The 25,134-nt window shown below is 43.5% G+C and overlaps 1 protein-coding gene across 1 annotated transcript; it reads right to left on the bottom strand.

Moving 5' to 3' along the window:
- Nucleotides 1–1,097: 1,097 nt before the first annotated feature.
- LOC119320669 (putative serpin-Z12) lies at nt 1,098–6,002 on the bottom strand. The gene is made up of 3 exons (XM_037594660.1): nt 5,966–6,002; nt 5,068–5,392; nt 1,098–2,487 (listed from the first exon to the last, which is right to left on the bottom strand). Exons 1-3 carry the CDS (start codon nt 6,000–6,002, stop codon nt 1,098–1,100), a joined length of 1,752 nt encoding a protein of 583 aa, XP_037450557.1.
- Nucleotides 6,003–25,134: the final 19,132 nt, after the last annotated feature.

Here is a 25,134-nt window from a genome sequence, read left to right as displayed (position 1 = left end):
CGATCGTGTTAGAGGGAGGGGTGCACAAGACCGACGCGACTGCAAAAACTGCCAGATATATGGGTGGATGCATATATGGGTTCCTACTTCCTAGTCGGTCATAGACATATGCAAAAACTGCCAGCCTGAGCATCTTCATACATAGACTGAAATCCACTTTTGCAACAGTGAGGATGAGCAGAGACAGAACCAAAGACAGGATGAGCAGAAAGGGTCAATGTATCTTAATTTCTGGAAGAAGAAAAAAGACATTGATCTAGCACTCTCACCGCCAGCATCAGTCAGTCGCTACAAAAGACATGTCGCGAAGGAAGCTGGCACCTTCAGCTCGCCTGGTTCGTCGGGCAATGACGAACGTCAATAACCTGAAAGACAACAGAATGCTGCTCGTCAAAAGCCTTGCCTAATGGATGTGAAGCAAGTGCGTGCATCTGTGCAGGTGGCTCCCAAACACCGCTGACGCAACAGGCGTCGATCGGTCGGTCGACAACAGGCTCGGCTCTATTCTTCTTGTCTAGAGTGCGCTTCTAATTATTATACCTGAAAACAGAATACATATGAGAAAGGAAAATGGTACAGACAAACAATCAGGCCAAGTTCTGTAGAACAACTCATTGGGGAATCACAATTGTTGCATGTTTCCGCTAGAACAAGATTTAGTTTATTTAATCATCATCATCCTTTTGGTTCCCCGGACTGTTCTCGTTGTGTTGGATCCTCATAGATCTAAAATGAGAGTTCAGACCTCAGAAATTTGTTCCGGTTGCTGATCACAGCGCAAGAAAATCTCTGAACATATATCAATGGTGAATTCACCTGGATACACCGCCTCGCTGCTATGTCAAATTTTGTATGGAAGTCGTGTAACTAACCGTTCCTGAATTTAAATGGGACAAGAAATCTTGCAGTCATTTTTTTCCCTGGCTGCTATACCAAGAGACAGACTGAATACAAGAGGTTTTTTTTCAGTTGCCAGTTTGCAAAGTCATACTTATGCCCTGACATTGATCTGGGACATGGTTTTGCTCTTTTTAAGGGAGATCAGCACGCACTCCTGCTCGTACTGCATTTAACAACCACATGGTTCCACATTTTACTCACTTAGCGAGAGGATTAACCACATGACCAAGGAACAGCGTTGTGCCCGTCCTCTCCTCGACCACGGCAAATAAGAAGGGCCGATCCGCCACAAAATCCACCAGATGCGGCGGCTCGCTTGGAAGCGCACTACCTTCCATGCCTATGGCCGTGGCAGCAGCGGCCACGGTGCCTTGCTCGTCCACCTCGATGGTGGCCTTATGGTACACCGCGCCGATGGAGTGCCGCCCATCCCCGCCGCTCACCATGCCTGAGAAGTCACCGCCTGCGAAAGCCATTGTGACACCAAGCTTCCGCATGTCTGACGACGCCTCAAACTTAGAGGTGAACTTGAACTTGGGGACCATGAACCGACGTACTTCAACCTCCTCTTCTGGCGTGTGCTTCCTGATGAACTCCGGCGATGACACCACCTTGTCGTAGAGAGCAGAAAGGCTGAGAGCGCCGCTGTCCGGGAGAAGGATAAGCATGTAGAATGCAGCAGCGCGGTCGCCGTCGTTCCTGTAGGGCAGCTTGAGGGCCCTGAAGCCCGGGTAGAGCGCGATGTACTGTGACCGGCCTGTCGTCATGGCCGGCACGCGCACGGTGGCGCCGCCTGGGGTGTGGAACGGCGCGTTGAAGACGTCGAACGGCTCAGGCCACGCCCCTTTGAAGTAGAGCGCGTTGGCGAGGACGACCGCCGTGGACGAGTCGACGGAGCCGGGAGGGAGGATGTGCTGGATGCGCTGCTTCGTCGCGTCCGCCACGAAGGAGTTCACGCGCCGCCCCGCCTGCTCTGCCCCCGACACGAAGTCCACGGATTCCGCCATGGCGGCGTACCGCGACGCTCCGGTGGCCGTGAACTCCGGCCTCAGCACCCTCCTCCGGTCGACCCACACGCCGCAGGCGAATGACGTCTGCTTTAGTCCGTTGAGTCTGCCGACAAGCTTGATCGCCGGCGCGCGGTGCAGCTCGTCGAGCGAGGCTGACCCGAGGAGCCCCAGGAGCTCCCTACGCGTCTCGCCCCGCGCGCCGGCGGCCACCATCGCGAGCGCCGCGTGGATCGACAGCGGCGAGACGACGAAGTTGCTCCCCGTGACGGCCGCCGCCCGGACGCCGGCCTCCCTGGCGAGAGGCAGTCCAGACGCGTTCCCGGCCGCGTCGCTGACTACAGCTTTCTCCTCCGCAGAGTGGCCACCGGGAGGCGCGTCGGCGAACAGGGTCGAGCAGAGGTGCCATGCGGCGAACAGGGCTAAGCAGAGGAGGACGGTCTTCCCGAAGCGCGAGATCGGAATGGCCGTGGGTTTGTGATCAGACGCAGATAGGATCACCGGCGATTTGACGACGAAGACGAGAAGACAGCCGGCGGCGGGGAGGAGTGTCCCTCCGTGGGAGCTGACGTGTGCCCTTCTGGGTTAGGTGGGTTATAGGTCTTAGGTGCACAATGGACTGATGGGAGAACTATTAATATTTTTCAACTTTTCTCAAAATAATAATAATGTTTTTCCACTGCCCACTCCTAGGGGTGGAAACGGATCGGATGCGGATCGGATAGTGCTCTTACCACTTCTGTTTTCATATTTTCAAAACGAATACGAATGCGAATACAGATGTTATCGGATACGGATCCGGCTCGGATGTTATTCGAATACGGTACGTATCAGATATTTTCTTAATTCGGAACGGATACGAATAATAGCGACATATTGCTTAAGTAAACTAGTCAATAGCTATGTGACATGAAATAATCAACTTGTGACATACAATAAGTCAATGATAAATAGGTTTATGAATAAATCCTATTGTAATGTATAATAATTTCTAAGTTTAATCATACGAAGAGTAATTTTTGACCACTTATTTGGCTTTTATGTTGGATAATTGGAATGTTTGGGCTAGAATTTTGAAAATTACCTCCCATAATCTTATTCGGATACGGATATATCCACTTCCATATCCATATTTGTGTCAAAAGCTCATACCATATTTTATTTTTTATTTGTTAAATAAATTCGGATACGGATAGTTTCCATTTTCATTTTGGTTCGGATGCGGATGTTTCGGATACGAATAGGCATTTTCTCGAATACGAAAATCGGATATTTCGGATTATCCGCGACCACTTTCCACCCCTACCCACTCCATTCCTTTTGTCTTTTTGAGATTTCAAATGGACTATCACATACGGATGTGTATAGACATATTTTAAAGTGCATTCGCTCATTTTGCTCCATATGTAATCACTTGTTGAAATCTCTAAAAAGACAAATATTTAGGAACGGAGCGAGTATGAAATAACTACACTGATAGGAGTATATTAATTGCACACATATATTAGGTTGGATATTATTTGAGTGACAAACTTTTTGAGACGGAGGAGTATTAATTATGTGATCGGCGGTGATGATATTTGTAGCAATCTAGGTCCTTACATTGACTTAGTTTGATGGGGGAGATTAGTTGGATTTGCTCTCTAATATATACATTGGTTATTGCTTTATTCTGCACTCAAGAAAACTACTATAGATGATTAGAGTTCGAGTACTCTGACAACTTTTGCCAGCATTGAGTTATCTATGATAACCGGTGAACTCGTTCTCTCCTCCCTGCACCCTGCATGTGTGCTCTGGCACGATGTTGCTGGCTCATGAGTAAACAGAGACCAGATCGGAAATAGGTACTGGGCAATGGTGGCGTCTTCATGAGCGGCTCAGAGGGGATATGTGAGGGATATCTGGAAGGGTAAGGAGAAGGCAGACATGGAGGCAACAAAGAAGAATATGAAGTTGAAGGATGGAGAACTTGATGACGTCTTTGTCCGTGATGAGGAGATCAATAACAAGCTTGTGAAGGCAGTGAGATTGCTCTTAGTGGCTAGGGTAAACACGAGGCTGTTGGGGAACGTAATAATTGAAAAAAATTCCTACGATCATGCAAGATCTATCTAGGAGATGCATAGCAACGAGAGGGGAGAGTGTGTCCACTTACCCTCGTAGACCGAAAGCGGAAACGTTTAGTTAACGCGGTTGATGTAGTTGAACGTCTTCACGATCCAACCGATCCAAGTACCGAACGTACGACACCTCCATGTTCAGCACACGTTCAACCCGATGACGTCCCTCGAGCTCTTGATCCAGTTGAGGACGAGGGAGGGTTCCTTCAGCACAACGGCGTGGCGACGGTGTTGATGATGTTACCGGTACAAGGCTTTGCCTAAGCACTACGACGATATGACCGAAGTGTTGAACTGTGGAGGGGGGCACCGCACACGGCTAAGAAAACAACTGTTGTGCTTTGGGGTGCCCTACTGCCCCCGTATATAAAGGAGGGAGGAGGAGGAGGCTGGCCAAGGAGGAGGCGCGCCAAGGGGGGGAGTCCTACTAGGACTCCAAACCTAGTAGGACTTGCTCCCCCCCCCCCCACTTTTCGTAGTCCAAGAGGGGGAAGGAGGGAAGGAGAAGGAGAGGGGAAGGATAGAGGGGGTCGCGCCCCCTCTCCCTAGTCCAATTCAGAATTCTAAGGGGAGCGGCGCGCGCCACCTTGTGGGTTCTCCTATGCGCTGCTCGTTGCGGCGAATTGCCGAGCAAACGCACAGGGGTGACTCCAGCTGGGCCGGCCCATTAGCGAAACACAGTAAAAAATACAAAAGAGACTAAGGCTATGTTTGGTAGCAAAATATTAGAAAAACTGAAGTATTAAAAACCACAGTATTTTTGTCAATGGGTACAAGATACCACAGTTTTGGTAATACCAAAGTATCTTGAAGTATTGAGATTATTGTGACCTGTTTGGTTGTTGTTGGAAAACACAGTATTGTTGCCTAGCCGTTGCGTACAAATAGTCAGCTACCTAGCCGTTAGCAGTGGAAGGACATTGCAGCTGTCCGGCCGTTTGAATACTAATTCTGTTGAGCTTTTGTAGCTAGCTAGCTGGATATCCTAACCATCAGCATGCAAATCATCATAGTAAGGGAAAGCTTTGTATCTCCACTTCTGTTGTTCTTTGCTCAATTCATCCCATTTTTCTGGAATGGTTGTTGGCATTTTTGTAATAGGATCAAAACCGAAGCCACTCTTCTCTACAATAGATTTGACAATGAAATATTCTTTCTTCAACCGCTGCTCCCTAAATTTTAGTTGATCAACAATAAAATTAGCTCTCGGAAACTGATTGTTCAAGCGTGTAGCCATGCTTTTCCATCCTTCTTTGGTCCATCCGTTCTGACCACGAAATTTAGCAGCATCTGCATATTCTTTCATCACAGAAACTAGAAGGTCCAACTGAGCAGTGGTCCATGATGCTCTGTTTTTCTTTTCTGCAATTGGGATACAAAATGCATCAAATAAAGCGTTCAAATCAACACAAACGTCCGGAAAATTGACAATAATACAATCACTCTCATCCATGCTTTTGTTCAACACACATGTAAGGGGATGACCTCTGAATTATTCTTGACGACATGTGGTAGCTAGCTGAAATATACAGTGCATGAAAGTAGCATCGTATTGTAGTAGTAGAATATAATATATGGATCAATTAGACTAATTATGATTAGCGGCAGCGACGGCGGCGGAGTAATTAGGCAGACTACCTCTGAGCAATTTGAAGTATAAAAACCTTCGTAGCGGCGCCTTCGCTGATCTCAAACGCAATAGCAGCTCGCTCCCTCGGGTTACCCGTATGCATCATACCAGACTTTATAAAGGAGAAGGCACATGAATCGAACATACATATTTTGGCTCAAACAAGGATTCATCCTTTGGAGATAGCAAGAACCAAATAGATCTAGTGCCCCGGCCTATTCCATCATGGCCGGAGGAAGGGGCCAGCGGCCGCCGTGAAGATGTGGGAGGAGCCAATGAGGGAGGATCAATGACAGTGTACTCACCTTTGGTCTCTCCGGTGCCGTCTTGTTGTTTCCCCATGGCCGGAGAGGGAGAAACCTCCAAACGCGACAGGGCGGCGCGGCGGCGGCGTGGTAGGAGCGAGTTGTTGGAGAGGGGAAGGAGAACGACGTGAGACCCTTCTTTTCGGCTCCTCTGTTTTTAAAAAAGAGGTCTGGGGCTCTTTTTTTTATATAGAGAAAAAACCACAGTTTGGCCAATACTACAGTATTAAAACCACAGTTGCTATGGACTACCAAACAGGTCATTATAAAAAATACTATGGTAATCTCAAAAATTGTGGTATTATCAACATACTTAGAAAATACTTTGCTATCAAACAGGGCCCAAAACAGCTAGAGGAGGTCGGAATCGAACCTAGCACCTCCTGTGACTTACGCACGACCCTAGCCAATGGGCTACATAAGCTTTCATGTTTTACTGCGGCGCGCGCAGCTAAAGGTAATGCATATTCGAACACTTTTTTGAGAAAAGTATTTTTTTAATGCGAACACTTTTCAAATTTGAGAAGAAAAACTAAAAAAATATAATCAGAATTTACTGAACCAACACGAGTTTTAAAAAAATCGATAAACACAAAAAAGTTTTTCGAAAATCTGAACAAGTATTTAATACTGATTTTTGCAAAAACATGAATATTTTTGAAAGGAGAACAAATTTTGAATTGTGAACAAAAAAATTGTAAACATGAATTTTTTTGTAAACATGAACACTTTTAAAATTTTCGAACAAAATTTTGAAATGGGAACAATTTTTAAAATAACAAACAAATTTTGAATTTTTAGAACAAATTCTAAAATGGAGAACAATATTGAAAATCCCAAACAAATTTGAAATGTGAACAATTTTTTAAGAAGTGAATTTTTTTTGAAAAATAAGAACATTTTTTGAAATTTGTGAACAATTTTTGAATACATGCATTTTTTGAAATCCATGTCATTATTTTCAAATTTCTCAAAAAATGAAAAAAAGTAATTCAAACAATTTTTGAAAAAACAGGAACATTTTCTGAAAATTCAAAACAAAATTTTTGAAACCAGAAACATTTTTTGAATTTATGAACAGAATCTGAAAAACAGGAACATTTTTTGAATTTGTGAACAAAATCTTAAAAACAGGAACATTTTTTGGAATTCGGATTTTTTTTGAAAATAAACTTGAAAAGGAAAAAAGATAAAAGAAAAGAAAACAGAAAAAAAAGAAACAGAAAAAAGAAAAGAAAAAAAGAAAAAGAAGATAAATAGAAAAAAGAAAAACGAAAAAGAAACTGAAAAAGAAAAGGCCGGTTCAGGAACCTTCTAGAAGGTTCCCAAAACCGGAAAAAACTGGCTGGAAACATCATAGAAGGTTCCCAAAACCGAGTCTGCTGTAACCCTAAAACGGGCCGGCCCACTCGTTCGCTCGCTCGCACCTCCATGTGCGAAGCTTCGACAGCTTGCCGCAACGAGCGGCAAGTAGGATTTTCCCCACCTTGTGGCCTTCCCTCGCCTACTCCCTTATGGCCCATCTAGGCCCATAACTTCCCCGGGGGGTTCCGGTAACCTCTCAGTTCCCCGAAAAATGCCCGAATTCTTTCAAAACCTTTCCGGTGTCCAAACATAGTCTTCCAATATATCAATCTTTATGTCTTGACCATTTTGAGACTCCTTGTCACGTCCATGATCTCATCCGGGACTCCGAACAAACTTCAGTCATCAAAAACACATAACTCATAATATAAATCGTCATCGAACGTTAAGCGTGCAGACCCTACGGGTTCGAGAACTATGTAGACATGATCGAGACACATCTCTGATCATTAACCAATAGCGGAACCTGGATGCTCATATTGGCTCCTACATATTCTACGAAGATCTTTATCGGTCAAACTGCATAACAACATACGTTGTTTCCTTTGTCATCGGTATGTTACTTGCCCGAGATTCGATCGTCGGTATCATCATACCTAGTTCAATCTCGTTACCGGCAGGTCTCTTTACTCGTTCCATAATGCTTCATCCCGCAACTAACTCATTAGTCACATCGCTTGCAAGGCTTATAGTGATGAGCATTACTGAGAGGTCCCAGAGATACCTCTCTGATACACAGAGTGACAAATCCTATGCCAACTCAACAAACACCTTCGGAGACACCTGTAGAGCATATTTATAATCATCCATTTACATTGTGACGTTTGATAGCACACAAGGTGTTCCTCCGGTATTCGGGAGTTGCATAATATCATAGTTTGGGGAACATGTATAAGTCATGAAGAAAGCAGTAGCAATGAAACTGTAACGATCATAATGCTAATAACGGATGGGTCTTGGCCATCACATCATTCTCCTAATGATGTGATCAAATGACAACACATGTCTATGGTTAGGAAACATAACCATCTTTGATTAACGAGCTAGTCAAGTAGAGGCATACTAGGGACACTATGTTTTGTCTATGTATTCACACATGTACTAAGTTTCCGGTTAATACAATTCTAGCATGAATAATAAACATTTATCATGATATAAGGAAATATAAATAAAAACTTTATTATTGCCTTTAGGGCATATTTCCTTCAGTCTCCCACTTGCACTAGAGTCGGTAATCTAGATTACAAAGTAATGGTTCTAACACCCATGGAGTCTTGGTGCTGACCATGTTTTGCTCGTGGAAGAGGCTTAGTCAACGGGTCTGCAACATACAGATCCGTATGTATCTTGCAAATATCAATGTCTCCCTCCGACACTTGATGACAGATGGAATTGAAGCGTCTCTTGATGTGCTTGGTTCTCTTGTGAAATCTGGATTCCTTTGCCAAGGCAATTGCACCAGTATTGTCACAAAAGATTTTCATTCACCCGATGCACTAGGTATGACACCTAGATCGGATATGAACTCCTTCATCTAGACTCCTTCATTTGCTTCTTCTGAAGCAGCTATGTACTCCTCTTCACATGTAGATCTCGCCACGACGCTCTGCTTGGAACTGCACCAACTGACAGCTCCACCATTCAATAAAATACGTATTTGGATTGCGACTTAGAGTCATCCAGATCAGATTCAAAGCTTGCATCGACGTAACCATTTACGATGAGCTCTTTGTCACCTCCATAAACGAGAAACATATCCTTAGTCCTTTTCAGGTATTTCAGGATGTTCTTGACCGCTGTCTACTGCTCCACTCCTGGATTACTTTGGTACCTCCCTGCTATGCTTATAGCAAGGCACACATCAGGTCTGGTACACAACATTGCATACATGATAGAACGTATGGCCGAAGCATAGGGAATGGCTTTCATTTTCTCTCTATCTTCTGAAGTGGTCGGGCATTGAGTCTGACTCAATTTCACACCTTGTAATACGGGCAAGAACCCTTTCTTTGACTGATCCATTTTGAACTTCTTCAAAACTTTATCAAGGTATGTGCTTTCTGAAAGTCCAATTAGGCGTCTTGATCTATCTCTATAGATCTTGATGCCCAATATGTAAGCAGCTTCACCAAGGTCTTTCATTGAAAAACTATTATTCAAGTATCCTTTTATGCTATCTAGAAATTGTATATCATTTTCAATCAACAATATGTCATCCACATATAATACTAGAAATGCTACAGAGCTCCCACTCACTTTCTTGTGAATATAGGCTTCTCCAAAAGTATGTATAAAACCATATTCTTTGATCACACTATCAAAGCATTTATTCCAACTCCGAGAGGCTTGCACCAGTCCATAAATGGATCACTGGAGCTTGCACACTTGGTTAGCACCCTTTGGATCGACAAAACCTTCTGGTTGCATCATATACAACTCTTCTTCCATAAATCCATTCAGGAATGTAGTTTTGACATCCATCTGCCAAATTTCATAATCATAAAATGCGTCAATTGCTAACATGATTCGGACAGACTTAAGCATCGCTATGGGTGAGAAAGTCTCATCGTAGTCAACTCCTTGAACTTGTCGAAAACCTTTGACAACAAGTCAAGCTTTGTAGACAGTAACATTACCGTCAGCGTCAGTCTTGTTCTTGAAGATCCATTTATTTTCTCTGGCTTGCTGATCATCGGTCAAATCCACCAAAGTCCACACTTTGTTATCATACATGGATCCCATCTCAGATTTCATGGCATCAGGCGATTTCACGGAATCTGGGCTCATCATCGCTTCCTCACAGTTCGTAGGTTCATCATGGTCTAGTAACATGACTTCCAAAATAGGATTAATGTACCACTCTGGTGCGGACCGTATTCTGGAAGACCTACGAGGTTCTGTAGTAACTTGATCTGAAGTTTCATGATCATCATCATTATCTTCCTCACTAATTGGTGTAGGAATCACTGGAACTGGTTTCTGTGATTAACTACTTTCCAATTTGGGAGAAGGTACAATACCTCATCAAGTTCTACTTTCCTCCCACTCACTTCTTTCGAGAGAAACTCCTTCTCTAGAAAGGATCCATTCTTAGCAACGAATATCTTGCCTTCGGATCTGTGATAGAAGGTGTACCCAACAGTTTCCTTTGGGTATCCTATGAAGACACACTTCTCTAGTTTTGGTTCGAGCTTATCAGGTTGAAGTTTTTTTACATAAGCATCACAGCCATAAACTTTAAGAAACGACAACTTTGGTTTCTTGCCAAACCATAGTTCATAAGGCGTCGTCTCAACGGATTTTGATGGTGCCCTATTTAAAGTGAATGCAACCGTCTCTAAAGAATAACCCCAAAACAATAGCGGTAAATCAGTAAGAGACATCATAGATCGGACCATATCGAATAAAGTACAGTTACGATGTTCGGACACACCATTACGCTGTGGTGTTCCAGGTGGCGTGAGTTGCAAAACTATTCCACATTATTTCAAATGAAGACCAAACTCGTAATTCTAATATTCGCCTCCATGATCAGATCGTAGAAACTTTATTTTCTTGTTACGATGATTTTCCACTTCACTATGAAGTTCTTTGAACTTTTCAAACGTTTCAGACTTATGCTTCATTAAGTAGATATACCCACATCTGCTCAAATTATCTGTGAATATAAGAAAATAACGATACCCGCCACGAGCCTCAACACTCATTGGACCGCATACATTAATATGTATTATTTGCAATAAGTCAGTAGCTCGTTCCATTGTTCCGGAGAACGGAGTTTTAGTCATCTTGCCCATGAGGCATGGTTCACAAGCACCAAGTGATTCATAATCAAGTGATTCCAAAAGCCCATCAACATGAAGTTTCTTCATGCGCTTTACGCCAATATGAACTAAATGGCAGTGCCGCAAATAAGTTGCACTATCTTTATGAACTTTGCATCTTTTGGTTTCAATATTATGAACATGTGTATCTCCACGATCGAGATTCAACAAAAATAGACCACTCAATAAGGGTGCATGAGCATAAAAGAATATTACTCATATAAATAGAACAACCATTATTCTCTGGTTTAAATGAACAACCGTCTCCCATCAAACAAGATCCAGATATAATGTTCATGCTCAAAGCTGACACCAAATAACAATTATTCAGGTCTAAAACTAACCCCGAAGATAGATGTAGAGGTAGCGTGCCGACGGCGATCACATCGATCTTGGAACCATTCCCGACGCGCATCGTCACCTCGTCCTTAGCCAATCTTCGTGTAAGGGCATATTTCACCCTATGTGGTTTTGGTGATTGATGACAATGCTTTTGTGGACTAATCGTGTGTATTGAGCATTTCAGATATCTCATGTTTAGGCACAAGATGATTCGATGCCCCTCAGAGCCTAGTGAAGACGGTGTTTCTCTATGTTTCTTTTCGGTGGATATGAGTCGTAGGAAAGCTGTACTATTAAGAGGGGGTCCGTTTCGGAAAGGTTAGGGTGCAATCAACACGTACACGTCTGTCCCTTTGCACCACCTTTCCTTTGCTTCTTTGGAGCACCGACCCTTTATCTGTGTCTTTGCAAAGTGAAGGACTCAAGTGGTATTGTGTTGTGGCATGTGGTAGTACTGCTCAAGGGAGCAGTAGTACCGCAGAGGCCCATGGTAGTACCGACCAGGGACGCGGTAGTACCGTGCAGTGCGGTAGTACCGCTCCTCGGGCACAGTAGTACCGTGGTTTCTAGCCCAGCACAACTACTCGCGCGGAAGTAGGGGCGGATGTAATTTTTTACATACGCGCCCTATGCGGTAGTACCGCTCCCTGGATGTGGTAGTACTGTGTTAGATTTTTGCACAGATTGAAACTCAGCGGAAGTAGCCACGAATGTAATTTTATTCGTTCGTGCCTTCCTAGCCTAGTCGAACCCCTGCCTTGCGGTAGTATCGCAAGGACACGCGGTAGTACCGCTCCGGCGGTTCTACCGCTCATTGCGTCAACGCAACAGGGCATCGTCTGGTCTCTGCCGTGGGTGCGGTAGTACCGCATGTCGCAGGCTGAATAAGTGGGTAACATTTGGATAAGTCCACTCACTATATAAGGGGGGTCTTCTTCTCCGAGTCGACTACCTCTTCCATCCCCAAGCTCCATTTTCGCCCGATCTCTCTCTAGCCAATCAAACTTGTTGATTCTCTAGGGATTGGTTGAGAAGGCCTCGATCTACACTTCCACCAAGAGAAATTTGATTCCCCCCACTAATTCCTTGCGAATCTTGTTACTCTTGGGTGTTTGAGCACCCTAGACGGTTGAGGTCACCGCAGAGCCATAGTCCATCGTGGTGAAGCTTCGTGGTGTCATTGGGTGCTACGTCTTGAGCTTGCGTTGGTTTTCCTTGAAGAGGAAAGGGTGATGCAGCACAGCAGTGTAAGTATTTCCCTCAGTGTTTGAGAACCAAGGTATCAATCCAGTAGGAGGCTTCTCAACAAGTCCCACGAACCTACACAAACAAACAAAGAAATCGCAACCAACGCGACAAAGGGGTTGTCAATCCCTTCACGACCACTTGCGAAAGTGAGATCTGATAGAGATAATATGATAAGATAAATATATTTTTGGTATTTTATAATATAGATGCAGAAAATAAAGATGCAAATAAAAGTAGATTGGAAGCAAATATGATAAGAGATAGACCCGGGGGCCATAGGTTTCACTAGTGGCTTCTCTCAAGAGCATAAGTATTACGGTGGGTGAACAAATTACTGTCGAGCAATTGATAGAAAAACAAATAATTATGACGTTATCTAGGCATGATCATGTATATAGGCATCACGTCCCAACAAGTAGACCGACTCCTGCCTCCATCTACTACTATTACCCACACATCGACCGCTATCCAACATGCATCTAGAGTATTAAGTTCATAAGAACAGTGTAATGGATTAAGCAAGATGACATGATAAAGAGGGATAAACTCAAGCAATATGATATAAACCCCATCTTTTTATCCTCGATGGCAACAATACAATACGTGTCTTGCAACCCTTTCTGTCACTAGGTAAGAACACCGCAAGATTGAACCCAAAGCTAAGCACTTCTCCCATGGGAATAAAGATCAATCTAGTAGGCCAAACCAAACCGATAATTCGAAGAGACTTGCAAAGAAAACTCAATAATATAAAAGAATTCAGAGAAGATTCAATTATTATCCATAGATAAACTTGATCATAAACCCACAATTCATCGGATCTCGACAAACACACCGCAAAAAGAGATTACATCGAATAGATCTCCACAAGAGAGGTGGAGACATTGTATTGAGATCCAAAAAGAGAGAAGAAGCCAACTAGCTAATAACTATGGACCCGAAGTGAAGGAAATATGCCCTAGAGGCAATAATAGAGTTATTATTTATTTCCTCATATCATGATAAATGTTTATTATTCATGCTAGAATTGTATTAACCCGAAACATGATACATGTGTGAATACATAGACAAACATATAGTCACTAGTATGCCTCTACTTGACTAGCTCATTAATCAAACATGGTTATGTTTCCTGACCATAGACATGTGTTGTCATTTGATTAACGAGATCACATCATTAGGAGAATGATGTGATTGACATGACCCATTCCGTTAGCCTAGCACTTGATCGTTTAGTATATTGCTATTGCTTTCTTCATGACTTATACATGTTCCTGTAACTATGAGATTATGCAACTCCCGTTTACCGGAGGAACACTTTGGGTACTACCAAACGTCACAACGTAACTGGGTGATTATAAAGGAGTACTACAGGTGTCTCCGAAGGTACATGTTGGGTTGGCGTATTTCGAGATTAGGTTTTGTCACTCCGATTGTCGGAGAGGTATCTCTGGGCCCTCTCTGTAATGCACATCACTATAAGCCTTGCAAGCAATGTAGCTAATGAGTTAGTTATGGGATGATGCATTACGTAACGAGTAAAGAGACTTTCCGGTAACGAGATTGAACTAGGTATTGGATACCGACGATCGAATCTCGGGCAAGTAACATATCGATGACAAAGGGAACAACGTATGTTGTTATGCGGTTTGACCGATAATGATCTTCGTAGAATATGTAGGAACCAATATGGGCATCCAGGTTCCGCTATTGGTTATTGACCGAGAATAGTTCTAGGTCATGTCTACATAGTTCTCGAACCCTTAGGGTCCGCACGCTTAACGTTACGATGACAGTTTTATTATGAGTTTATAAGTTTTGATGTACCGAAGTTTGTTCGGAGTCCCGGATGTGATCACGGACATGACGAGGAGTCTCGAAATGGTCGAGACATAAAGATTCATATATTGGACAACTATATTCGGACACCGGAAGTGTTCCGGATGTTTTCGGAGAAAACCGGAGTGCCGGAGGGTTACCGGAACCCCCCGGGGAGAGATAATGGGCCACATGGGCCTTGGTGGAAAGAGAGAGGGGCGGCCAGGGTGGGCCGCGCGCCCCCTCTCCCTCTGGTCCAAATTGGACTAGGAGGGGGGGGGGGGCTCCCCCCTCTTTCCTTCCCCCTCCCCCTTCCTTCCCCCTCCTAGTAGGAGTAGGAAAGGGGGAGTCCTACTCCTACTAGGAGGAGGACTCCTCCTCCTTGGCGCGCCCACAAGGGCCGGCCGGCCTCCCCCCTTGCTCCTTTATATACAGGGGGAGGGGGGCACCCTAGAACACACAAGTTGATCAACGGATTGTTCCTTAGCCGTGTGCGGTGCCCCCCTCCACCATATTCCACCTCGGCCATATCGTCGCGGAGTTTAGGCGAAGCCCTGCGCCAGTAGAACATCATCATCGTCACCACGCCGTCGTGCTGACGGAACTCATCCCCAAAGCTTTGCTGGATCGGAGCCCGGGGATCGTCATCAAGCTGAACGTGTGCTGAACTCGGAGGTGCCGTACGTTCGGTGCTTGGATCGGTCGGATAGTGAAGACGTACGACTACATCAACCGCGTTGTCATAACGCTTCCGCTTACGGTCTACGAGGGTACGTGGACAACACTCTCCCCTCTCGTTGCTATGTCATCACCATGATCTTGCGTGTACGTAGGAAATTTTTTGAAATTACTACGTTCCCCAACAGTGGCATCCGAGCCTGGTTTTATGCGTAGATGTCATATGCACGAGTAGAACACAAGTGATTTGTGGGCGATACAAGTCATCCTGCTTACCAGCATGTCATACTTTGGTTCGGCGGTATTGTGAGATGAAGCGGCCCGGACCGACATTACGCGTACGCTTACGCGAGTCTGGTTTCACCGTTACGAGCACTCGTGCTTAAAGGTGGCTGGCAGGTGTCTGTCTCTCTCACTTTAGCTGAATCGAGTGTGGCTATGCCCGGTCCTTGCGAAGGTTAAAACAACACTAACTTGACGAACTATCATTGTGGTTTTGATGCGTAGGTAAGAACGGTTCTTGCTAAGCCCGTAGCAGCCACGTAAAACTTGCAACAACAAAGTAGAGGACGTCTAACTTGTTTTCGCAGGGCATGTTGTGATGTGATATGGTCAAGACGTGATGCTACATTTTATTGTATGAGATGATCATGTTTTGTAACCGAAGTTATCGGCAACTGGCAGGAGCCATATGGTTGTCGCTTTATTGTATGAAATGCAAACGCCCTGTAATTGCTTTACTTTATCACTAAGCGGTAGCGATAGTCGTAGAAGCAATAGATGGTGTAAACGACAACGATGCTACGATGAAGATCAAAGGTGTCGCGCCGGTGACGATGGTGATCACGACGGTGCTTCGGAGATGGAGATCACAAGCACAAGATGATGATGGCCATATCATATCACTTATATTGATTGCATGTGATGTTAATCCTTTATGCATCTTATCTTGCTTTGATTGACGGTAGCATTTTAAGATGATCTCTCACTAAAATTATCAATAAGTGTTCTCCCTGAGTATGCACCATTGCCAAAGTTCGTCGTGCCCAGACACCACGTGATGATCGGGTGTGATAAGCTCTACATCCATCTACAACGGGTGCAAGCCAGTTTTGCACACGCAGAATACTTAGGTTAAATTGGACGAGCCTAGCATATGCAGATATGGCCTCGGAACATGGAGACTGAAAGGTCGAGCGTGAATCATATAGTAGATATGATCAACATAGTGATGTTCACCATTGAAAACTACTCCATCTCACGTGATGATCGGTTATGGTTTAGTTGATTTGGATCACGTGATCACTTAGATGACTAGAGAGATGTCTGTCTAAGTGGGAGTTCTTAAGTAATATGATTAATTGAACTTAAATTTATCATGAACTTAGTACTTGATAGTATTTTGCTTATCTATGTTTGTTGTAGATAGATGGCTCATGCTGTTGTTCCATTGAATTTTAATGCGTTCCTTGAGAAAGCAAAGTTGAAAGATGATGGTAGCAATTACACGGACTGGGTCCGTAACTTGAGGATTATCCTCATTGCTGCACAGAAGAATTACGTCCTGGAAGCACCGCTGGGTGCCAGGCCTGCTGCTGATGCAACTGACGACGTTAAGAACGTCTGGTAGAGCAAAGCTGATGACTACTCGATAGTTCAGTGTGCCATGCTTTATGGCTTAGAAACGGGCCTTCAACGACGTTTTGAATGTCATGGAGCATATGAGATGTTCCAGGAGTTGAAGTTAATATTTCAAGCAAATGCCCGGATTGAGAGATATGAAGTCTCCAATAAGTTCTATAGCTGCAAGATGGAGGAGAATAGTTCTGTCAGTGAACACATACTCAAAATGTCTGGGTATAATAATCACTTGATTCAACTTGGAGTTAATCTTCCTAATGATAATGTCATTGACATAATTCTCCAATCACTGCCACCAAGCTACAAGAGCTTCGTGATAAACTATAATATGCAAGGAATGAACAAGACAATTCCCGAGCTCTTCGCAATGCTAAAAGCTGCGGAAGTACAAATCAAGAAGGAGCATCAAGTGTTGATGGTTAACAAGACCACTAGTTTCAAGAAAAAGGGCAAAGGGAAGAAGAAGGGGAACTTCAAGAAGAACAGCAAGCAAGTTGCTGCTCAAGAGAAGAAACCCAAGTCTGTACCTAAGCCTGAAACTGAGTGCTTCTACTGCAAGCAGACTGGACACTGGAAGCGGAACTGCCCCAAGTATTTGGCGGATAAGAAGGATGGCAAGGTGAACAAAGGTATATGTGATATACATGTTATTGATGTGTACCTTACTAGAGCTCGCAGTAGCACCTGGGTATTTGATACTGGTTCTGTTGCTAACATTTGCAACTCGAAACAGGGACTACGGAATAAGCGAGCACTGGCCAAGGATGAGGTGACGATGCGCGTAGGAAACGGTTCCAAAGTCGATGTGATCGCGGTCGGCACGCTACCTCTACATCTACCTTCGGATTAGTTTTAGACCTGAATAATTGTTATTTGGTGCCAGCATTGAGCATGAACATTATATCTGGATCTTGTTTGATGTGAGACGGTTATTCATTTAAATCAGAGAATAATGGTTGTTCTATTTATATGAGTAATATCTTTTATGGTCATGCACTCTTGAAGAGTGGTCTATTTTTGTTGAACCTCGATAGTAGTGATACACATATTCATAATGTTGAAGCCAAAAGATGTAGAGTTAATAATGATAGTCCAACTTATTTGTGGCACTGCCGTTTAGGTCATATCGGTGTAAAGCGCATGAAGAAACTCCATACTGATGGAATTTTGGAATCACTTGATTATGAATCACTTGGTACTTGCGAACCGTGCCTCATGGGCAAGATTACTAAAACACCGTTCTCCGGTACTATGGAGAGAGCAACAGATTTGTTGGAAATCATACATACAGATGTATGTGGTCCGATGAATGTTGAAGCTCGTGGCGGATATCGTTATTTTCTCACCTTCACAGATGATTTAAGCAGATATGGGTATATCTACTTAATGAAACACAAGTCTGAAACATTTGAAAAGTTCAAAGAATTTCAGAGTGAAGTGGAAAATCATCGTAACAAGAAAATAAAATTCCTACGATCTGATCGTGGAGGAGAATATTTGAGTTACGAGTTTGGTTTACATTGGAAACAATACGGAATAGTTTTGCAACTCACGCCACCCAGAACACCACAACGAAATGGTGTGTCCGAACGTCGTAATCGTACTTTACTAGATATGGTGCGATCTATGATGTCTCTTACTGATTTACCGCTATCGTTCTGGGGTTATGCTTTAGAGACGGCCGCATCACGTTAAATAGGGCACCATCAAAATCCGTTGAGACGGCGCCTTATGAACTGTGGTTTGGCAAGAAACCAAAGTTGTCGTTTCTTAAAGTTTGGGGCTGTGATGCTTATGTGAAGAAACTTCAACCAGATAAGCTCGAACCTAAATCGGAGAAATGTGTCTTCATAGGATACCCAAAAGAAACAGTTGGGTATACCTTCTATCACATATCCGAAGGCAAGACATTCGTTGCTAAGAATGGATCCTTTCTAGAGAAGGAGTTTCTCTCGAAAGAAGTGAGTGGGAGGAAAGTAGAACTTGATGAGGTAACTGTACCTGCTCCCTTATTGGAAAGTAGTTCATCACATGAACCGGTTCCTGTGACACCTACACCAATTAGTGAGGAAGCTAATGATATTGATCATGAAACTTCAGATCAAATTTCTACTGAACTTTGAAGGTCTACCAGAGTAAGATCCGCACCAGAGTGGTACGGTAATCCTATTCTGGAAGTCATGTTACTTGACCATGACGAACCTACGAACTATGAGGAAGCGATGATGAGCCCAGATTCCGCAAAATGGCTAGAAGCCATGAAATCTGAGATGGGATCCATGTATGAAAACAAAGTATGGACTTTGGTTGACTTGCCCGATGATCGGCAAGCCATTGAGAATAAATGGATCTTTAAAAAGAAGACTGACGCTGATGGTAATATAACTGTCTATAAAGCCGACTTGTTGCGAAAGGTTTTCGACAAGTTCAAGGGGTTGACTACGATGAGACTTTCTCACCTGTAGCGATGCTTAAGTCTGTCCGAATCATGTTAGCTATTTCTGCATTTCATGATTATGAAATTTGGCAAATGGATGTCAAAATTGCATTCTTGAATGGATTTCTGGAAGAAGAGTTGTATATGATGCAGCCAGAAGATTTTGTTGATCCAAAAGGTGCTAACAAAGTATGCAAACTCCAGCGATCCATTTATGCACTGGTGCAAGCATCTCGGAGTTGGAATAAACGCTTTGATAGTGTGATAAAAGCATATGGTTTTATACAGACTTTTGGAGAAGCCTGTATTTACAAGAAAGTGAGTGGGAGCTCTGTAGCATTTCTAATATTATATGTAGATGACATATTATTAATTGGAAATGATATAGAATTTCTGAATAGCATAAAAGGATACTTGAATAAAAGTTTTTCAATGAAAGACCTCGATGAAGCTGCTTACATATTGGGCATCAAGATTTATAGAGATAGATCAAGACGCTTAATAGGACTTTCACAAAGCACATACCTTGATAAAATTTTGAAAAAGTTCAAAATGGATCAGGCAAAGAAAGGGTTCTTGCCCATGTTACAAGGTGTGAAGTTGAGTCAGACTCAATGCCCGACCACTGCAGAAGATAGAGAGAAAATGAAAGATGTTCCCTATGCTTCAGCCATAGGCTCTATCATGTATGCAATGCTGTGTACCAGACCTGATGTATGCTTAGCAATAAGCTTGGCAGGAAGGTACCAAAGTAATCCAGGAGTGGATCACTGGACAGCGGTCAAGAACATCCTGAAATACCTGAAAAGGACTAAGGATATGTTTCTCGTATATGGAGGTGACAAAGAGCTTGTCGTAAATGGTTACGTCGATGCAAGCTTTGACACTGATCTAGACGATTCTAAATCGCAAACCGGATACGTATTTTTATTAAATGGTGGAGCTGTAAGTTGGTGCAGTTCTAAACAAAGCGTCGTGGCGGGATCTACATGTGAAGCGGAGTACATAGCTGCTTCAGAAGCAGCAAATGAAGGAGTCTGGATGAAGGAGTTCATTACTGATCTAGGTGTCATACCTAGTGCATCAGGACCAATGAAGATCTTCTGTGACAATACTGGTGCAATTGCCTTGGCAAAGGAATCCAGATTTCACAAGAGGACCAAGCACATCAAGAGACGCTTCAATTCCATCCGGGACCAAGTCCAAGTGGGAGACATAGAGATTTGCAAGATACATACGGATCTGAATGTTGTAGACCCGCTGACTAAGCCTCTCTCACGAGCAAAACATGATCAGCACCAAGACTCCATGGGTGTTAGAATCATTACTATGTAATCTAGATTATTGACTCTAGTGCAAGTGGGAGACTGAAGGAAATATGCCCTAGAGGCAATAATAAAGTTATTATTTATTTCCTCATATCATGATAAATGTTTATTATTCATGCTAGAATTGTATTAACCAGAAGCATGATACATGTGTGAATACATAGACAAACATATAGTCACTAGTATGCCTCTACTTGACTAGCTCATTAATCAAAAATGGTTATGTTTCCTGACCATAGACATGTGTTGTCATTTGATTAACGAGATCACATCATTAGGAGAATGATGTGATTGACATGACCCATTCCGTTAGCCTAGCACTTGATCGTTTAGTATATTGCTATTGCTTTCTTCATGACTTATACATGTTCCTGTAACTATGAGATTATGCAACTCCCGTTTACCGGAGGAACACTTTGGGTACTACCAAACGTCACAACGTAATTGGGTGATTATAAAGGAGTACTACAGGTGTCTCCGAAGGTACATGTTGGGTTGGCGTATTTCGAGATTAGGTTTTGTCACTCCGATTGTCGGAGAGGTATCTCTGGGCCCTCTCGGTAATGCACATCACTATAAGCCTTGCAAGCAATGTAGCTAATGAGTTAGTTACGGAATGATGCATTACGTAATGAGTAAAGAGACTTGCCGTTAACGAGATTGAACTAGGTATTGGATACCGACGATCGAATATCGGGCAAGTAACATACCGATGACAAAGGGAACAACGTATGTTGCTATGCGGCTTGACCGATAAAGATCTTCGTAGAATATGTAGGTACCAATATGGGCATCTAGGTTCCGCTATTGGTTATTGACCGAGAATAGTTCTACGTCATGTCTACATAGTTCTCGAACCCGTAGGGTCCGCACGCTTAACGTTACGATGACAGTTTTATTATGAGTTTATAAGTTTTGATGTACCGAAGTTTGTTCGGAGTCCCGGATGTGATCGCGGACATGACGAGGAGTCTCGAAATGGTCGAGACATAAAGATTGATATATTGGACGACTATATTCGGACACCGGAAGTGTTCTGGACGTTTTCGGAGAAAACCGGAGTGCCGGAGGGTTACCGGAACCCCCCGGGGAGAGATAATGGGCCACATGGGCCTTGGTGGAAAGAGAGAGGGGCGGCCAGGATGGGCCGCACGCCCCCTCTCTCTCTGGTTCGAATTGGACTAGGAGGGGGGGGGGGCGGCGCCCTCCCTCTTTCCTTCCCCCTCTCCCCCTTCCTTCCCCCTCCTAGTAGGAGTAGGAAAGGGGGAGTCCTACTCCTACTAGGAGGAGGACTCCTCCTTGGCGCGCCCACAGGGGCCGGCCGGCCTCCCCCCTTGCTCCTTTATATACAGGGGCAGGGGGGCACTCTAGAACACACAAGTTGATCTACGGATCGTTCGTTAGCCGTGTGCGGTGCCCCCCTCCACCATATTCCACCTCGGTCATATCGTCATGGAGTTTAGGCGAAGCCCTGCGCCGGTAGAACATCATCATCGTCACCACGCCGTCGTGCTGACGGAACTCATCCCTGAAGCTTTGCTGGATCGGAGCCCGGGGATCGTCATCAAGCTGAACGTGTGCTGAACTCGGAGGTGCCGTACGTTCGGTGCTTGGATCGGTCGGATCGTGAAGACGTACGACTACATCAACCGCGTTGTCATAACGCTTCCGCTTACGGTCTACGAGGGTACGTGGACAACACTCTCCCCTCTCGTTGCTATGTCATCACCATGATCTTGCGTGTATGTAGGATTTTTTTTGAAATTACTACGTTCCCCAACACGAAGGTCTGTGGTAAACTACTCACAACTCATCGGAAGGGCTATGGTGTTGATGTAGAAGCCCTCCGGTGGAATCCCTCTCCGGCAGAACGCCGACGACGGCTCCAAGATGGGATCTCGCGGATACAGAAGGTTACGGTGGTGGAAATTGTGTTTTGGTTGCTCCCTGGATGTTTTCGGGGTATGTAGGCTTATATAGGAGGAAGAAGTACGTCGGTGGCCACCCGAGGGGCCCATGAGACAGGGGGCGCGCCCTATAGGGGGGGGGGGGGTTACCCTCTCGTGGCCGCCTTGACTGCTTCTTGACTTGCACTCCAAATCCTCTGGATCACGTTCGTTCCAAAAATCACGCTTCCGAAGCTTTTATTCCGTTTAGACTCCGTTTGATATTCCTTTCCTTCGAAATACTAAAATAGACAAAAAAAACAGCAATACGGGCTGGGCCTCCGGTTAGTAGGTTAGTCCCAAAAATGATAATAATGTATAAAATAAAGCCCATAAACATCCAAAACAGGTAATATAATAGCATGGAACAATCAAAAATTATAGATACGTTGGAGACGTATCAAGCATCCCCAAGCTTAATTCCTGCTCGTCCTCGAGTAGGTAAATGATAAAAACAGAATTTTTGATGTGGAATGCTACCTAGCATAATTCTCAATGTAATTTTCTTTATTGTGGCATGAATGTTCAGATCCAAATGATTCAAGATAAAAGTTCATATTGACAGAAGAAATAGTAATGCTTCAAGCATACTAATAAAAGCAATCATGTCTTCTCAAAATAACATGGCAAAAGAAAGTTCATCCCTACAAAATCATATAGTTAGGCTATGCTCCATTTTCGTCACACAAAGATGTTCCCAACTTCTATACCCCCGATGACAAGCCAAGCAATTGTTTCGTACTTAACTAATCTCAAACTTTTTCAACCTTCACGCAACACATGAGCGTGAACCATGGATATAGCACTATGGGTGGAATAGAATATGATGATGGGGATTGTGTGGAGAAGACAAAAAGGAGAAAGTCTCACATTGACGAGGATAATCAACCGGCTATGGGAATGCCAATCAATTGATGTCAACATGAGGAGTAGGGATTGCCATGCAACGGATGCACTAGAGCTATAAATGAATGAAAGCTCAACAAAAGAAAACTAGTGGGTGTGCATCCAACTTTCTTGCTCACGAAGACCTAGGGCATTTGAGGAAGCCCATCGTAGGAATATACAAGCCAAGTTCTATAACGAAAAATTCCCACTAGTATATGAAAGTGACAACCTATGAGACTCTCTACATGAAAACATGGTGCTACTTTGAAGCACGATATATATGAGACTCAATAAAGAACAAGGTGCTACTTTGAAGCACAAGTGTGGAAAAAGAGATAGTAGCATTGCCCTTTTATTTATTTATTTTCTTCTTCTTTTTCTTTTTTCTTTTTTTCTTTGGCCTTTTTTTCTTTGGCCTTTTTTCTTTTCATTTTGGCCTTTCTTTCTTTTTTTTTCTTTTTGGGGAATGCTCTAATAATGATGATCATCACACTTTTATTGATTACAACACATAAATTACAACTCAAAACTAAAACAAGATATGACTCTATATGAATGCCTCCGGCGGTGTACCGGGATGGTGCAATGAATCAAGAGTGACATGTATAAAAATTATGCATGGTGGCTTTGCCACAAATACGATGTCAACTACATGATCATGCAATGGCAATATGACAAAAGTAATTTATGTCATGATGATGATGAACGGAATGGTGGAAAGTTGCATGGCAATATATCTGGGAATGGCTATGGAAATGCCATAAATAGGTAGGTATGGTGGCTGTTTTGAGGAAGATATAAGGAGGTTTATGTGTGATAGAGCATATCGTATCACAGGGTTTGGATGCACTGGCGAAGTTTGCACCAACTCTCAAGGTGATAAAGGGCAATGCACGGTACCGAAGAGGCTAGCAATGATGGAAAGGTAAAAGTGCGTATAATCCATGGACTCAACATTAGTCATAAGAACTCATATACTTATTGCAAAGATTTAGAAGTCATCAAAAACCAAGCACTATGCGCATGCTCCTAGGGGGATAGATTGGTAGGAGAAGACCATCGCTCGTCCCCGACCGCCATTGATAAGGATGCACAAGCCAGGTACACTTCATGTTTCAAATTTGTTACACAACTTTAACCATACGTGCATGATACGGGGCTTGCTAACTTCAACACAAGCATTCTTTAAATTCATAATCACCCAACTAGCATGACTTTAATATCACTACCTCCCTATCTCAAAACAATCATCAAGTATCAAGTTGATCATAGCATCCAATTCACTTCCTATGATAGTTTTTATTATACCCAACTTGGATGCTCATCATTCTAGGACCAATTTATAACCATAGCAAATACCATGCTGTTCTAAAAGACTCTCAAAATAATATAAGTGAAGCATGAGAGATCAACAATTTCTTCAAAATTAATCCACCATCGTGCTCTCAAAGATATAAGTGAAGTACTAGAGCAAAAACTATCTAGCTCAAAAGATATAAGTGAAGCACATAGAGTATTCTAATAAATTTCAATCAAAGAGCCTTCTCCCAAAAGGTGTGTTACAGCAAGGATGATTGTGGTAAACTAACAAGCAAAGACTAATATAATACACGACGCTCCAAGCAAAACACATATCATGTAGCAAATAAAAATA

Source organism: Triticum dicoccoides, chromosome 6B (genome assembly GCF_002162155.2).
Source record: "Triticum dicoccoides isolate Atlit2015 ecotype Zavitan chromosome 6B, WEW_v2.0, whole genome shotgun sequence".
Classification (NCBI taxonomy): Eukaryota; Viridiplantae; Streptophyta; class Magnoliopsida; order Poales; family Poaceae; genus Triticum; species Triticum dicoccoides.
This window is presented reverse-complemented; position numbering and strand designations above follow the sequence as displayed.